At 39.9% G+C, this 15919-nt stretch overlaps 1 protein-coding gene across 2 annotated transcripts; it reads left to right on the top strand.

Annotated features, from left to right (window-relative positions):
• The first annotated feature begins 241 nt into the window (after nt 1-241).
• On the top strand, nt 242-15220 carry stat6 (signal transducer and activator of transcription 6, interleukin-4 induced). 2 transcript variants are annotated; one of them, XM_058083807.1, is made up of 20 exons: nt 619-629; nt 1666-1806; nt 1889-2033; nt 3468-3548; nt 3648-3834; nt 4098-4198; nt 4349-4497; nt 5455-5571; nt 5773-5940; nt 6858-6945; nt 7017-7139; nt 7993-8085; nt 11045-11248; nt 11305-11399; nt 11495-11628; nt 12268-12417; nt 12497-12557; nt 12645-12725; nt 13514-13603; nt 13983-15214. In XM_058083807.1, the coding sequence occupies exons 2-20, from the start codon at nt 1673-1675 to the stop codon at nt 14101-14103; spliced, it is 2322 nt and encodes a 773-aa protein (XP_057939790.1). In that variant the 5' UTR covers nt 619-629; nt 1666-1672; the 3' UTR covers nt 14104-15214. The 2 variants fall into 2 exon arrangements, with proteins under 2 accessions (XP_057939789.1, XP_057939790.1); XM_058083806.1 differs by lacking the exons at nt 1666-1806; nt 1889-2033 and having other exon boundaries at nt 242-629; nt 13983-15220.
• Nucleotides 15221-15919: the final 699 nt, after the last annotated feature.

The following is a 15919-nucleotide window of genomic DNA, read 5'->3' as shown; positions in this document are numbered from 1 at the left end:
TATACAAACTATTTTACAATGTTATTCTAACTTTAAATGTTCACCATCATTAATGTTTAGTCAACACATCAACGTTGTGTGCCTGCTGGGTTTAGAATTTCAACCACTTAGCCATGAGATGCTGTCACTGAGTTCATGTCTATGGATGCCTTTCAGGGAGAACACTTACTGGAAGTCCTAGTGTTCGTGTGTGAGTGAATGTGTGTGTGTGAGGGCGAGCGAGAGAAATGAGTCAAAGTGACTCCGCCCATCACTTGTTATTCTCTGGAAGATGACTGACTCATATGTCGAGCAACAGTGGGTCGTCTTCCCAATAGTTTCAGTCGAGGTGTGAAACGGCTCTACAGACGAACAAGCCCCGACATCACATCGGCCCAAGTGCGCACGCCGCGACTGTCTCCTGAGAGCAGGAAGCGACTTGCGCGTGCATCTTGGGCGCGCTGCGCGAGGAACAAGGAAGTAATGGCCGGCTAACCTACTTCATAACTGCTTTAACTTTAGCCTTCCTAGTCCACATTGTCAGAAAACGTCCTCTATGAGAAGCGTTCTCCGCCCCCCATGTGTGCGACTGTGCCAGAGGAGACGACGTAGAGCCTTTTTAATACAGTAGTTGTATTAACGAGCCGAAGGTAAGTGTAAACATTGTACTTGGACGTTAGCTGACTTAGATAAGTCTTGGTAGTATTATTATCATTTTACCATCCTTCGTTATTATTATTTTGACCAGTTTCCGTACTCCGTATATCTGCGCATTTCCGTTTGTGTAAAAGCCACCCACAACCATCACCAGCAGTATTTTAAAGAGAGGCGTCGCCTCCGTTGATCATGATATGATTCCCTTTCACGAGATAAGTTTTAATTTGAGCTGAACAGTAGTGTCCGTTAATGTTGACCCTCCCATCAGGCTGGCGGTGTTCCAGGCCGCGGTAAACTTTGAAAGATATTCTCAGACTTCCGCGCTCAATAGCTCCCAAACGAATGTTTGTTACAGATCAATCATACCTCTTCCCAACACAGACAGACAGCTACACCTCAGCTTTTATCAAAACGAGCCATTTGTTTGCACTCTGACTAAAATTGATCTCTATGAGAAGCTGGCAGCGAGTCAGCAGCCCATGGATCTTCTACAAATGTTTTCTTCGGTATTATTGCAATTCAATGTTGCCAACTCCTCAGTAAAAACAAAAATAGCTATTGGCTGTCCAAGAAGTTGCCAGATTATTGGTTATTTTTCTGTTTTGGTTATTTTAATTATTGTGATTTCTAATAATTTGGGGGAATTTTTGTAATAATAATCATGAATAAATCTAATTATGTAACAAGCACGTTCAATAGCTCATAGCTATCATGTAAACAAGGTATGTCAATAGAGTTGCTGGCTCATCAGATACGTTGGAAAATTTGAAAAAATGATTCCAATAAGTCTTGGTTCACTTAGAAGAAAAGAAATTAAATCATCTCCAAGACTTGGGGACAAAGTTGAATGATTTAAAACTGGGGGAAAAAAGCAACAAGTGACAGAAGCGGCTGTACAATATTTATCCTTTGAAAATAGCTTGCCAAAGTAACATTTTGTCGTATAAGTTATTTCATTCCTTAATTCTTCAAGATTACTCTAGCAAATCTAACAAAGACCAATGTTGATTTTCATCACTGACCATTCAGCTTGACCATGGCCCAGTGGAGTCGCATGAGCCAACTGATACAGTACCTTCCTGTCCACACCATCAATGACCTCTACCCCACAGCCACCTTCGCAATTGAAGTGCGACACTTTTTGTCTGACTGGATTGAGGCACAAAGATGGTATCAGTCAAACAGACACACACCGCCTCGTGCACACACACACACACACACATTTAAACTCCCACTCATACTGTGTTTTCAGGGAGGAGTTTGAACTGGACAATGCAGAACAGGAGGCAAACGCCCGGGCTCTGTTAGACGAGATCATCATCCTGCTGCAGTCGTATTCGCAGCATAACGCCAACGTGGTGGACAAAATGAAGTTAATGCAGATAAGCAGGAACATGGTAGGAAAACCATCAGTCAACCAGAGCCAAAACTGAAATTAAGTTCTCTTTCTTGTATCCTGGTATGTATTCGTATCCAATATTAGTGCAGACCTGCCAACATGTGGAATGTATGAATACGCTTGTATCCTTCACTCCATTTTGTGGCATTTTGCTGGTTCCAGTTTCAAGTTCAGTCTGTAAAGCACTGGTCCCCAACCCCCAGGTCACAGACCGGTACAGGTCAGTGAATCAATTGGTAGTTTGCTATGGTGATGGACAGGGTGACAGATGAGTTTAGACAAGAATCTCTATGGACTATGATGTTGGCAGATGACATTGGGATTTGTAGTGAGAGTAGGGAACAGGTGGAGGAGATGCTAGAAGAGTGGAGGTTTGCCCTGGAAAGGAGAGGAATGAAGATTAGCCGCAGCAAGACGGAGTATATGTGCGTGAATGAGAGGGACCCAAGTGGCCCGGGGCAAGTTAAAACAAAATTCGGGCAAGTAAATCCAATCAGTGATATTCCTGTCGGGCAAGTGCACTTTGGCATGCCATACTGCGAAGAGTTTTTTTTAAAGCGGTTCTTGTTGGGTGTTGGTAAAATACGGACTGCGTAATTCCGGTGGTAATTTGCAAAGCAATCCTTGCAAATCTTGAAATGGACCAATCAGAATCGTTTATTTAGACAGTTTTACCCACACCAGTTCTTGTTCGCGATCAACCAATCAGCGATTGTTTGACTACGAAAACATCTATCATGGTGTCCCTGCCAACATTGTCTAATTCTTCAACAACTTCTGAAGGAAAAGACCAAAAAGTGATGAAACAGTGCCTCCTAAACAAGTATTTTATTAGCGGCAGCAAATCAAATGATGGCACAGGTGAGTGAATCACATTGCTGTGACAATTTGAAGTGGTCACAATGAAACACCACCGATTAGATTCAATACGAAGTGCTGATTTTGCACAAGCTACAAAAACTAGCGGCTCCATTTCTCTGTGTATTTTTCTCACCTTTGCTTCACAAATTATTGTTTGACCATTGAGCATTTTTTTCTGGATTAAAAACACTTTACTAGTACACGAATGTGTCTATTCAATAATGTTTCATTGTGGTGCACAACTTATAAATATCACTGCTTACTACGACTACGATGTGTAAGGTATAGGGGGGGATTATTGAGAACCCCTGAGTTAAGGCTAGCATAATGATGTCCAAGCCAGTTTCATTCATTTTTCATTAAGCTGTCTTTTTTATGTTCTCTTGAACCACCATTCAAAACCAGTGCCCGGTTTCCATTTGCTCATTTTAATTACATTTTTCTGTATTATCATGTCTGTCAGTTTCCTATTATTTCATTGATTTTGTTTTTTTAGTGGTAAGGGTGCCAATAATTTTGAGCCTGTGTGTAGATTTAGAAGAACTAAAAAGCCTGTGTACTTGTCTTATAGGGCATGTTTCAGCAGCAGCCGCTGCAGTTTGCAGTAATGGTGAGGGACACTCTGCGCAAAGAGAGGGATCTGCTCAGGCCTGTAAGATTTTTTGGACTTAGTTGTTCATGTTCTACATAAAACTTGCTCTGTTTACCTGATTGCATTCTATGAGTCCTGCGCTGTGTGTGTCGTGTGCAGACGTCCCAGGTAGACAACCCTCCACAGTGTCCTCAATATGGCACCGGAGAATTAAAGTTTCCAGCTATGCAAGATGTGGATCACCTGGTTCTCAGGGTGTTGGAAGTTCAGAACCTCCGACAGAAGATACACGATCTGCAGGAAGAGCTTAACTGGGAGAGGCAAAACTTTGAGTTGTTGAATCAAGGTATTATAAATCTAATAAATCTATTGCTCTTGTAAGCCCCAAATAGAAATAGATGTACAGAAGCAGCATATTTGAAACATGTGTACATAAATATAAATACGCAAAAAACTGCACAATATAATTCCAGTGCAGCCCTATAGGATACAATAAAGTACAATGGCAAATACTTGAATGTAGCAGAAACATTGGAATGATAACTAAAATGTGTGTTCTGCCCCATTCAAAAAGACATAATTTGTGCTTACTGCTTGTTGGTTGCGCAGGAACGATGCAACAGAATGGACTGGAAACCCCAGTCTCAGAAATCAACAGACTGCAGAAACACATCCAGCAACTGGAGTATAGCGTAAACACCATGGCAACGGTGAGCAGGCTTACTTCTTTATACAGTAACTCTCCAGAATCACTCGGATAGGTGTGATCATGCATTAACAAGTACACTATTTTACCAAAAGTCTTTGCTCACCTGCGTTTGTGTGGCTGGCATCAGTGTAATGTGTTGTGATTGCTGCAGAAACGTTTCCAGTTGCTCATGGAGTGCGTGGACTGTCTGGACCAGTGTCAGGCACGACTCCTCAGCAGGCTGAAGGCTTGGAGGTGCGAGCAGTATAAGGCCACCATTGGACATCCTTTTGATGACAACCTGAACATCCTGCAGACTTGGTAAAGTGTCTGCTTTTGTATTTAATTCCCGTTCTGTTCTTTAGTTTAGAGTTAATGCCCAAAGTGTAAAACCCCTTAGTAAACCTAGGAGCTTTAAATTGAGTACTATAAAATGTCAGGCCCAATGTCAGCATTTTTTTCTTTTTTTTTTTTTATTATTCCGTTTTTTACACTTATTTTGCCAGCATAGTGTGTGTGCTTTTGGGGTTAGTGAATGTGTGCGTGTGTTGAGAAGGCGTCTTGACAGAATAATAAATGTGCCTCTGGTCTTTTTTTTAACTCAGAACCTTTATATCGTCGTTAGTGGGTATTGTAAAATAGTAGCTTACATGAAAGTGGTAACACACAACACGGTGTAAACACTCACCCAGCCTGAGTCGCACAAACACAGTCGCACTTGTATGCTCTGCTGAGCTAAGATAATCCCGCTAGCTTCCATTCACGCTCCGTAAGAGAGGACTTTGGAAGTTTTTTGCCACAGTTTAGTTCAGGCGGGGGACAGTTAGTGCTTGGGATGACATCCCGCCGCAGAGCCGTCCGCAGAGAAAATGTAGTTTATGTATGGTATAAATAAACAGACAAACAAAAACAGTAAGTGGCTATTGTTTTCACTCACTAGTGTAACTCTTACTGTGGAAGTACAATTTGCTGTATGTAAGTGTGCTCGGAAATCCCAGGTATACATCAATCAACAGTGCATTCAACTTGAAAAAATACATGGTGTCTTTGGTTCTTAATGACACAAAGTGTGATTCAAATGTTCAGTTCATTTGGATCTGTTAATGCGTTTATCTTCTGTGTCTTCTGTCTATCAAGTGCAGCCAAAAAAAGGCGTATTTCGCACATAGCTGCAAATGGTGACTAATCGTGATTAATTCATTTGAAAATTTTGATTAATTGATCAATTTGTCCTCACTTCATACCCTAATCATGATGTTTTTCATGTGCTCCTGTCAGGTGTGAGCAGCTTTGTGGTCTGAATGGCAAGCTAAGGCAGGAACTAATGCTCATATTGGACCCCATCCCAGAGCTGCAGGAAAGGCTGGGACATCTTTTGCAGGTTCTTGTTCAGAGGTAATTTTCTGAGCATTTTCAGCTGAGCATTACCTTTGTAATGGCAGCATGTCTGGTACAGCTCTTGTTTACCCTATGGGAGAGTACCTTTTACATTACAGCATGTCCAAACATTTTGTCATTCAATCTCATTTGATCACAAAGACCAATGTAGATCACTGACGTTTCTTTACTTTTCCATGTGTACACTATGTGCTTTAGCTCTCTTGTGGTGGACAAGCAGCCTCCTCAGGTCATTAAGACACAATCCAAGTTCTCCACTACTGTACGCTATCTGCTCGGGGAGAAGGTAGCTCCAGGGAGGCCCGTGGTGTTGAGGGCACAAGTTATTAATGAGCTGCAGGCCAGAAACCTGAGTGTCATACTTAGGTAAGTTGGTGAGCACAACACTTGTTTGATTTAATTTTGTGTTTCAACATCAATTTACATTAAAATTGTAGGTACCGGTGGTCCTTGGGTTACACCGTTCTGAACTTGTGGTTACATACTGCATATACATACTCCCATAGATGAATGTAAAATGAAAGCTACATTCAAGAAAGTCAACGAGGGAATTGTTTAATTGATGAAATGCAAACATGTTCATTGTAAACGAACTATTGTTTTAATTGTTCTCCTGCCTCTTCTACTTCCCCCTCCCAATAAGGTAGGGAGTTGTTCTCCCTTTTTAATGACCGTTATATTATACTATATTTAATGTTTCCTTCCTGTGTTCTGTGTACATGCAGTGTGAGGGATGTAGGATTTAATCTACATACAAGAGCCAACTGACACCGATATTTGACTGAGGTGTGTAGTGTAGGAACGGGACTGGTATGTAACCTGAGGACCACATGTATAAGATAAGATAAGATAAGATATGCCTTTATTCGTCCTTCAGTAGGGAAATTTGCATTGCACAGCAGCAAGAGTACAGAGTCAGTTAAGCAGTACAAAATACACAATATAGAAAAATAAACAACGAGATGAGATATATGACCAGTCTATACACTGAGATCTTGCTAGTGAGTTAATATGAGGCATTATAGAAATACTTCACATAGAACTTAATATATTGCATGTGGAGGTTGATCATATATTGCACAGAGAATGGAGTCTGGAGTAACTATACTGAATATAAAAAACAAAGTATTGCACATATGTACATAGTGGTGTAGAAGTCTTTTGGGAGCGGTGCTGGTTGTACAGCCTGACAGTTGCAGGAAGAAAGGAATTGTGCCTGGAATAGAATGAAATATTTTTTGTGGCTTTTGATGTAAAATGAAACAATGTTGCATTGTATGCAGTGATAATGTTGGGGAAGTGATCAATAACACAGCCATCCTTGAACACAACACAGCCACCAAGAGCACATGTGCCACATTCAGAAATATGGTATGTACCACATTCCACTTCTCAGGCTGCGCTTGATAGTAAGGGATAAAATTGTTGCTTTCCTATAATAGTCCATCAAGAAGATCAAGAGAGCGGACAGGAAGGGGTCAGAGTCTGTGACAGAGGAGAAATTTGCCCTTCTCTTCTCAACAGAGATCACCATCACCGGCTGTGACACTCCGTACAAGATACAGGTTTGTCCTTGTTGTCACTGTCCCTTTTTAATCTGCACATTCACTTAACTGTACTGGGTATGACAATGATGTGTTCTAGAACAGTGGTTCCAAACCGTTACAGTCAAGGACCCCTTCAGACATTTGACCTGAAGCCATGTACCCCCTACTCTTGCACACTTAAAAATGTTCACTTTCTGGCAGTGGTTTAAGAAATATGGACGATAATTCAGTGGTTCATGCTTTTATACTAATTCCGGGTCAAACATGTTTATTTTGCATGGTGACATTTGACACGAGCACAAATAGATAAGTTATTATCCTCCATATATTTTATCCCACTCTGATGTTGGCATCCTACCTTTTGAATCCATTTAATTTGAATCGATTTAATTTGAATTTAAGCTTCACTTTTTTGTCCACTCAGGATGGCTATGGTTTAAGTCAGCACATTCATTTCATAGCCAATAGAAGGGGAAAGTTGACCAATCATGATAAAGCAGTATCTGTCCAAAGGTTTGTTAACATTGATGTCTGTTAGAAGTTCTAACATTGTCTTATTGTTGAATGAGCAACAAGTGGTTTTGTAAATATCACCTACTTTGGGCTGCATGTGTGTTTGCTGTGATTTACAAGTGTTCTTGAATGCAGCGGCAACTTGTGTCCCAGGAGTTACGTAATGCCCATGAATGCACCATTTTTGAAAGTTAGGTGCTAATTGTTTTTATTCACGTTCCCCCATGACAATTGTCGTACCCCAAATTGCGGAGTCACTGTTCCATAATATACATCAACAGTCCAGCAGTGATTACAAATAGATGATGTATAATCATAAATATATCACATGTTGATATTGAATTATATGTAATTGCAGATGATCTCGTTGCCACTCGTCGTCATTGTCCATGGCAGCCAAGACAACAACGCACTGGCTACCATCATTTGGGACTGTGCTTTTTCGGAACCAGTAAGAGGAATGTCCTTTCTATGTGCTGAAGTTACTCTAGTTGCTGATTGGAGTGTTGTGGAAAAAAAATTATCATTCTAACTGGGAAAGACAATTCCTGAAATTGGCAGTTTTTATGACCTTTGGAAAACAAAGGGGTCAGACAACACACAGTATGCATGGCGGTCTGTAGGTGTCTGGCCAGGAGTGGCCTCTTATACTCTAGCATGCCAATCAATGACTGGAAAAGAAAGGAGACTCCTATAAAGTTGGGTTTGGCATCTATTCCTCCTGATCACTTGGGAGTGTGACCAACTACAGCAGAGTGGGCAGACCTGGAGGCGGGCCAGGAGTGGAATACATTAAAACCGACCGTTTTGACAGGAAGCACAAAATCCAAAGAAATCCAGCTGGAATAGGTGCAGATTCTGGAAGAATTATAAAGCTTTCTGTGCTGGTTATTGTGTGTAGCTGCTCTATAGGAGTCCACAGCTCAATACAAAGGGCCGAAAAAGTTGCATAATAGGTCCCATTTAAAGAAAAACTCCCCTTTTTTGGAATTTGCACATTAAGATATGCCTTTATTCGTCCCTCAGTGGGGAAATTTGTAATCATCATCGTCAGTCTTTAAGTGAGACATGAACATATATCCTTCTTATATCTGTGCCTTCTAAAGATATACAAAGAGATAAAAAGAGGCAGCTACTAATTACTGAGATTAATGGGAAACACTTATTCCACCTATAAAGGCTCCCAAAAGCGCCAACAAGGCTCTGTTTGCATATAATGTGACATGGATATTAAACAAGCTACAGCGACATTATTATTAACATTCTTACACCGATCAAACTACATTACTGGTGTGTTGCTTCAACACACCTGCAAGCTACTATAGCGGGCTAGCAACTATCTTTAATCGCACACTCGCCTACAGTGCGTCAGCACTGTGCTCACAGTGCCTCAGACCACTACCACAAAGGTAAGGCAGGTATTGGAGCTGCTACAGCGACTGCTGCTGTGTTGTTATTTTGGAGGTTGGAAAAGTTAATGCGTGTTTGCGTTAGTTTCTACGTTGCTATGTTAAATTCATGTGCTGACGAAAGAAGTTCCAGAGCCGCCGTGGTGTATTAGTCAACATTAGGGATAGACCGATATGGATTTTTTCAGGCCAATACCGTTTTCTTTCCATCACCCTTAGCCGATGGCCAATTATGGACTGACGATTTTGCTTGGGCCAATATTTGTGGCCGATACTGCTTTTGCTCCCTCAATTTACAAAAAAATGACAATGATAACAAATATTACAGGTCTCAAATTTAAACAAACATTTGTTGAAATGTGAACACTGAACACAGTAGGATTCAGCTTTCTTAAGCACACATTCAGTAAACACTTTCAAGTAAAAAAAAGTTTAATTATTCAAGTATTGTCTATGAAATAAAATAAAAAATTTTTTAACTGAAGCATAAATAGAACAGCACCTACAGAGTAGGATTTAGCTTTGTCAAGCAAACATAAATTCATGTAAAAAAGTGTTTGGTGCTTTCTACTTCGCTACTGCTACATTGATTGTGTTTAGAGCAAGCGGCTCTAAACACGTTTTCACGAAACACTGACACAATTTAGTAGTATGTATAAAACATTTCTCTCATCATTAAAGTTTGTGTTGTGCACGCTAAAGACCTCTGATAGCAGACACGGCTGCTCCAATCTGCTCTGGAGAGAGCGCACACACATAACACGATAAGCATTTAACCTCAGCCCGGTGTTGGCTGAATGAAACTCCTCCAATCACCATGGGACTGAATTGCCAAGGTTGCCATTAAAGTGGTGTTGGTAACAGCTGTACATATTAGCCTCCAACTACATCAACAGCTCCCTAATTCCAACAGTAGGCACTTTTAAAGATGAAGCATTCAGCAGCATTCCTGGTTTTAAAAGGTTTGTGTTGTGCACGCTAAAGATCTCTGATAGCAGACACGGCTGCTCCAATTCCTTCTGTGTGTGTGTGTGTGTGTGTGTGTGTGTGTGTGCTCGGAGTGTGCACTAGTGAGAGTGCTTTTATTCATCTGTAGCGTTGGTATGTGATGTTTTTGGGCTTTCTCGTTGTCACACCGTGACTGTTATGCCTAGCGATCACCCAGTGAAATGTGATGGGCTTGGTAAGGTGTAAGAAGCAAGCTAATCCTTCTACTTGTGAAAACGCGCCCTTGTGATTCAACAGTGGGGGCGGGTGCTGCGACTGTGTGTGTTGCGGGGTCCTCTGCCGCCGCAGATGCCTGACTGTAAATCATGCAGCGGAAAATATATCGGCGAATCCACGCGCATATTGGCAGATACCAATTCAAGGGAAAAAAACGCAAATATCGGCCCGCTATATCGGCCGGCCGATGTATCGGTCGATCCTTAGTATGCGGATCAACATATTTGCTGTGGCGACTCCGAAATCAGAAAAAAGCCGAAGGAAAACACACACACGAAAGAAGTTCCAGTAAAGGACCAAAATACGGCAAAACACTGTAAGTACTAGATGTTATCACGATTATCATCATTACCTGTTACTGCATGGTCACCTATGCCACCTTTGTAGATGACATGCCGTGCAGTTGCTACGTGTCTATTTTCATTTGTTTCTATATCTTTAGAGCACAGAAAAGATAAACTGTGGATGAGGGGCAAAATAAAATAGTGTGGTTTCCTTTCCTTACAATGCCATCTACTGTATGAAGTTATAATGACAAGCAACACAGATGTCCCATTATGTGTTCATGAACAAGGGTTAACAGGTGGTAAATCTATTTTGTGGTGATCCAAAGGTATTGGTAGTGGGCTGCCACCAATAAATGAATGTATTGGAAACACAAACAGCATAAGCAATAACAATACGATTATTGACTTAACACTCAAACCCCATGAAGACATTCTTGTGTACATAAGAAGGTTCAACTTGTCATAACATGCTGTGTATGGGTGTCACCAGGACAGAGTCCCATTTGTGGTGCCAGATCGTGTGCCCTGGAAGCTCATGTGTAGCACTCTCAACAGTAAGTTCATCTCCGAGGTCCAGACGCATCACACCCTTCACCACTACAACCAGCACTTCCTGGCCCAGAAAATGTTTGACAAGCCAGACTTCACCGGTGATTTCAGCAACATGATGGTTTCCTGGCCTCAGTTTAATAAGGTATGCACACACACACACACACGTAAATGCCTTTGTCACAATGTCTCATTTTACAGGAAGTTCTCCCGGGTCGACTGTTCACTTTCTGGCAGTGGTTTGAGGGAGTGATGGACCTAACCAAAAAACACTTGAGAACCTATTGGAGTGATGGGTATGAATTATGAAGACATATGTTCACATTGAATATTACCAACTTGTAACACTTGGCTAGTAACTTCAACCTGTTGCCATGTTTTGGCCCCAAAGGCTCATATTTGGTTTCATCGGCAAGCAGCATCTGCACCTGATTCTCAAAGACAGGCCAAATGGAACATTCCTGCTTCGTTTTAGCGATTCTGAGATCGGTGGCATCACCATCGCTTATGTTTCTGCAGCTGAACGTGAGTACAAGCTGTGACCTAGTTAAAAGATTCAATACTATGGTTACTGTGGTACACATAATGTCATTGTATGGTCATATCACCTCGTACGAGGTACATTATTTAATTTTCTTTTTTTTTTTTTTAAAACCTTAAACTGTATTATGGAAAGCAGGAAGTGAACAAATGTAACAGTTACTGATTTTAGTACCAGTACCAGATGGAGGGGTAGGATTTAATTAATTAGCTTTGCTTCTTCCTACTCCTTTTGGACATGTGGAACTGGGAACTGATTATGGGATGCAGTCAATTGGAAAACCATTACCATTACCATATGTATAGAAAACATTTTAGGGCCGCACGGTGGAGAGTGGTTAGCAGGTTGGCCACACTGTCAGGAGATTGGGATGACCTGAGTTCGAATTGGGCATCTCTGTGTGGAGTTTGCATGTTCTCCCCCATTCCAAAAACATGCTAGGTTAAATGGCCACCCCAAATTGTCCATAGGTATGACTGTGGGTGGGGATGGTTGTTTGTCTATATGTGCCCTTGAATATGTTGAACATGTTCTTATTATAATTGTGGTTTACAGTGGTGTAGTACTTCATTATATTAAGTGGTAACTGTTATAGAAGTCACTGAGATCTTTACTTCTTCCAGATGGTGGACAGATGATCCAAAACATTCGGCCCTTCACCAAGAAGGATCTTGAAATCCGTAGCCTTGGTGACCACATCAGAGACATAAATGACATCACCTCTCTGTACCCTGACTTTCCTAAACATGACGTTTTCAAGAAGTACTATTCAGGTAAAGCCTCCATTCCAACTAAACTTATTTCAGTCCTGGGAAAACTTGCAATCAACCATCATTATTATTTTCTATGTAGAACCCCAAACCTCCCCCATTGGGGGCTACATCCCTTTCTCACTGCGTACTAAATTGGGCAAGTAAGGAATGCTTTGCATCTTACCTCTAGTCTACAAAAATAAATGTAATGTGGACTTGAGATTTGATCAGTCTTTGTGTTTTTGCAGGGAGGATGGCTCAGTGACACCTAACGTTGTCAATATGTCACATCACACCGACAGTCACCACAATGCTGCTGGATATCCATTGTAGGTCCTCATTTCTATACATGTCCATAACATAGCTACTGCCACTATAAATGTCATACAAACTGTAAACAAGGAGAAGAAATTCATTTTATTGGGCAAGACATACGGACATAGCACTAGCATCATTGCTCTCCAAAGTTTAGCTGTACTTGCTCACGTTTTGGTGTGCCAAGCCAAGAACTGGGTTTGTGCTGGCTGGTTCAGACCATGGCATGTTTGCAGGGAGGGAAGCTGCACCGAGTAGTTTTGGGATGCTCTCTCTAGGTCTTGGTCACGGTCATTTTGTGTCCATCCATCCATTTCCTTCCACTGAAGAGTATCTGTGTAAGGAAGTCCAGACTTTCTGGTCTCCAGCCACCTCTTCAGTTCTATGGGGGAGACCCTGAAAGCACCCTAAAAGGTTTAGGAGGCATCGGGGCTAGTTGCACGGGCCACCTCAACTTGCTAGTCTGGATGTGAAGAAGCAGTAACTTTGAGCTCCTCACCCTGTCCATACGTTCGTCCCTAAATGTTAACCATTGGGAACGTGGAGGCCTTTGTGGTTCTTACTGTACATCACAACAACGTATGAACAGGATCCTGCTTGTAGAGCAGAGCTGTGAGACTGAACGGATTGTGTATGAAGGAACATCCCATGCTCAGGGGTACCATGATGGGATTTCAACCAGCCACCCTCAGCTTTGAAATTCTATCATGCTGTTCTCATTTATCATATCATATATATTCATCACATGAACTTAACAAATGAAATCAAGGTGAATGGCTAACATGATGTCTTTGTGTTGCAGGGAGGCTGCTTCAGTTGGATCAGTTGTACCCTACGGGGCCACCATGGCTCCTGTGGCCGAAAGCCCCCACAACTCTGTTGGATTCCCAATGTAGGTTACGCTTTCACCACAGCTTCACTGCCTCTCCTACCTTTACCTACCTTTTCCTACCTTTTCCTACCTTTACACATTGACAACGAAGTTGACCAAACATAGGCAGTGATCATTTAAGACTGGAGAATTCCAACTTGACAAACTTAACAAACAAAGACACTCTCTGGCTAAATGTACCAAAAAGATGAGTAAGGACAATCCATAATGCCGACGATAGAGAACATCCAAATCCTTTATTTCTAAAATCACTAATACTAAAAGGAGCTGATTTGGTACATTAAGTACAACAACTCAAATACTACATAAAGCTAATATTAAGCTATTAGCCAAGGGAGGAGAAATATGATCTCAGGCCCGTTGCTGCTCTTCCTGTCAGGCATCAGTACCAGCAGTTCAACTCTTCAGAGTCCATCATCCTGGACCAGATGGAGACCTCAGAGGCTCTTGTTGTCGAATTCAGTCCAAACGCCGCGTCTGCCTTCACTGATGACGGGTAGGTTTGATCGTTCCCATTCCTCCGCTGGCTGCTCTTCTGCTGATGATGTCCAGAAGGGCTCAGGTCAGGACCTAGTCTTGGACGGTCGTCTCTGTTTTTTGTGAATAAAGTGGAAGACATCTCCTTGTTTGATGCCCATAAACAAACCATAACAAAACATACCGCCTTTGTAGACTTTCTGCAGCCTTGTCTTCTTTGGGGCGACAAGTCAAGTCATTAAGGACAGCATGAACAAAAAGTAGTGATGTCGATGGTTTATTTTTAGTGTCCACTTTAACTACACTTGTATAACAGTACACAGAACACAATTGTACTTATGTAAATGTATACGTATATACACACACACGACAATATCCATGTACAAATACTTGCAGTCAATGTGAGCTGATGGGGATGTGCTTCAAATCATATGTTTTATGACTAGAGATTTATGGGATGTTTACTTCATAACCATTTTCTTTCAACATGTTTTTCACTTCAGATATTGGCCAACGATTTGCTGTCAGTTTTATCTCGACCAAATAGGGCTCATTGAACAGGTCCATGTATACAGTCTCCACTTTAGGAGCTTCTTAACTGAATAATGACCAACAATGTGTTGGTCATTTAGCAAACCTACCAATAACAATGATCAGAAATAGCAATTGAAATAAACTTCAGATTTTACACTGACATGACTTCTTACTTGTATGGTATATCATCTATCATCTGCATGTGGTGAGGTGATAGAGTATTATTATCATTATTATTATGAGGTAAATAAAGTATTATCATCATAATTTTTATAAGGTAAATAGAGTATTATCATTATGAGGCAAATAGAGTATTATTATCATTATTATTATTAGGTTAATAGAGTATTATTATCATTATGAGGTAAATAGAGTATTATTATCATCATTTTTATGAGGTAATAGAGTATTATTATGAGGTAAATAGAGTATTATTATCATTATTATTATGAGGTAAATAGAGTATTATTATCATAATTTTTATGAGGTAATAGAGTATTATTATGAGGTAAATAGAGTATTATTATTATTATCATTATGAGGTAAATAGAGTATCATTATCATTATGAGGTAAATAGAGTTATTATCATCATTTTTATGAGGTAATAGAGTATTATTATCATTATCATTATGAAGTAAATAGAGTATTATTATCACAATTTTTATCAGGTAAATAAATTATTAATAATAATAAATCATTATCATTATGAGGTAAATAGAGTATCATTATCATTATGAGGTAAATAGAGTATTATTATCATCATTTTTATGAGGTAATATAGTATTATTATCATTATTATTATGAGGTAAATAGAGTATTATTATTATTATTATTATGAGGTAAATAGAGTATTATTATTATTTTGAGGTAAATATAGTATTATTATCATCATTTTTACGAGGTAATAGAGTATTATTATAATTATCATTATGAGGTAATAGAGTATTATTATCATTATGTGGTAAATATAGTATTATTATATCATTATGAGTTAAATAGAGTATTATCATGATTATTATTAGGTAAATAGAGTATTATCATTATGAGGTAAATAGAGTATTATTATTATCATGATTATTATTTGGTAAATCGAGTATTGTTATTATGAGGTAACTAGAGTATTATCATTATTACTATGAGGTAAATAGAGTATTATCATCATCATTATTATTATGAGGTAAATAGAGTATTATTATCATTATTATGAGGTAAATAGAGTATTTTATTATTATTTTATAGAGTTAGAGAGTATTATCATTATTATTATTATGGGATTATTAGAATATTATTATGAGGTAAATAGA

The sequence above is a fragment of the Doryrhamphus excisus genome, chromosome 10 (assembly GCF_030265055.1).
Source record: "Doryrhamphus excisus isolate RoL2022-K1 chromosome 10, RoL_Dexc_1.0, whole genome shotgun sequence".
Lineage (NCBI taxonomy): Eukaryota > Metazoa > Chordata > Actinopteri > Syngnathiformes > Syngnathidae > Doryrhamphus > Doryrhamphus excisus.
This window is presented reverse-complemented; position numbering and strand designations above follow the sequence as displayed.

Coding starts and splice junctions, on each gene's coding strand:
- stat6 (XM_058083807.1), top strand. CDS start 1,673: ATGGCCCAGTGGAGTCGCATGAGCCAACTGATACAGTACCTTCCTGTC. Junction 1,807..1,888: donor TGGATTGAGGCACAAAGATG/GTATCAGTCAAA, acceptor CTGTGTTTTCAG/GGAGGAGTTTGAACTGGACA. Junction 11,629..12,267: donor TTATGTTTCTGCAGCTGAAC/GTGAGTACAAGC, acceptor TACTTCTTCCAG/ATGGTGGACAGATGATCCAA.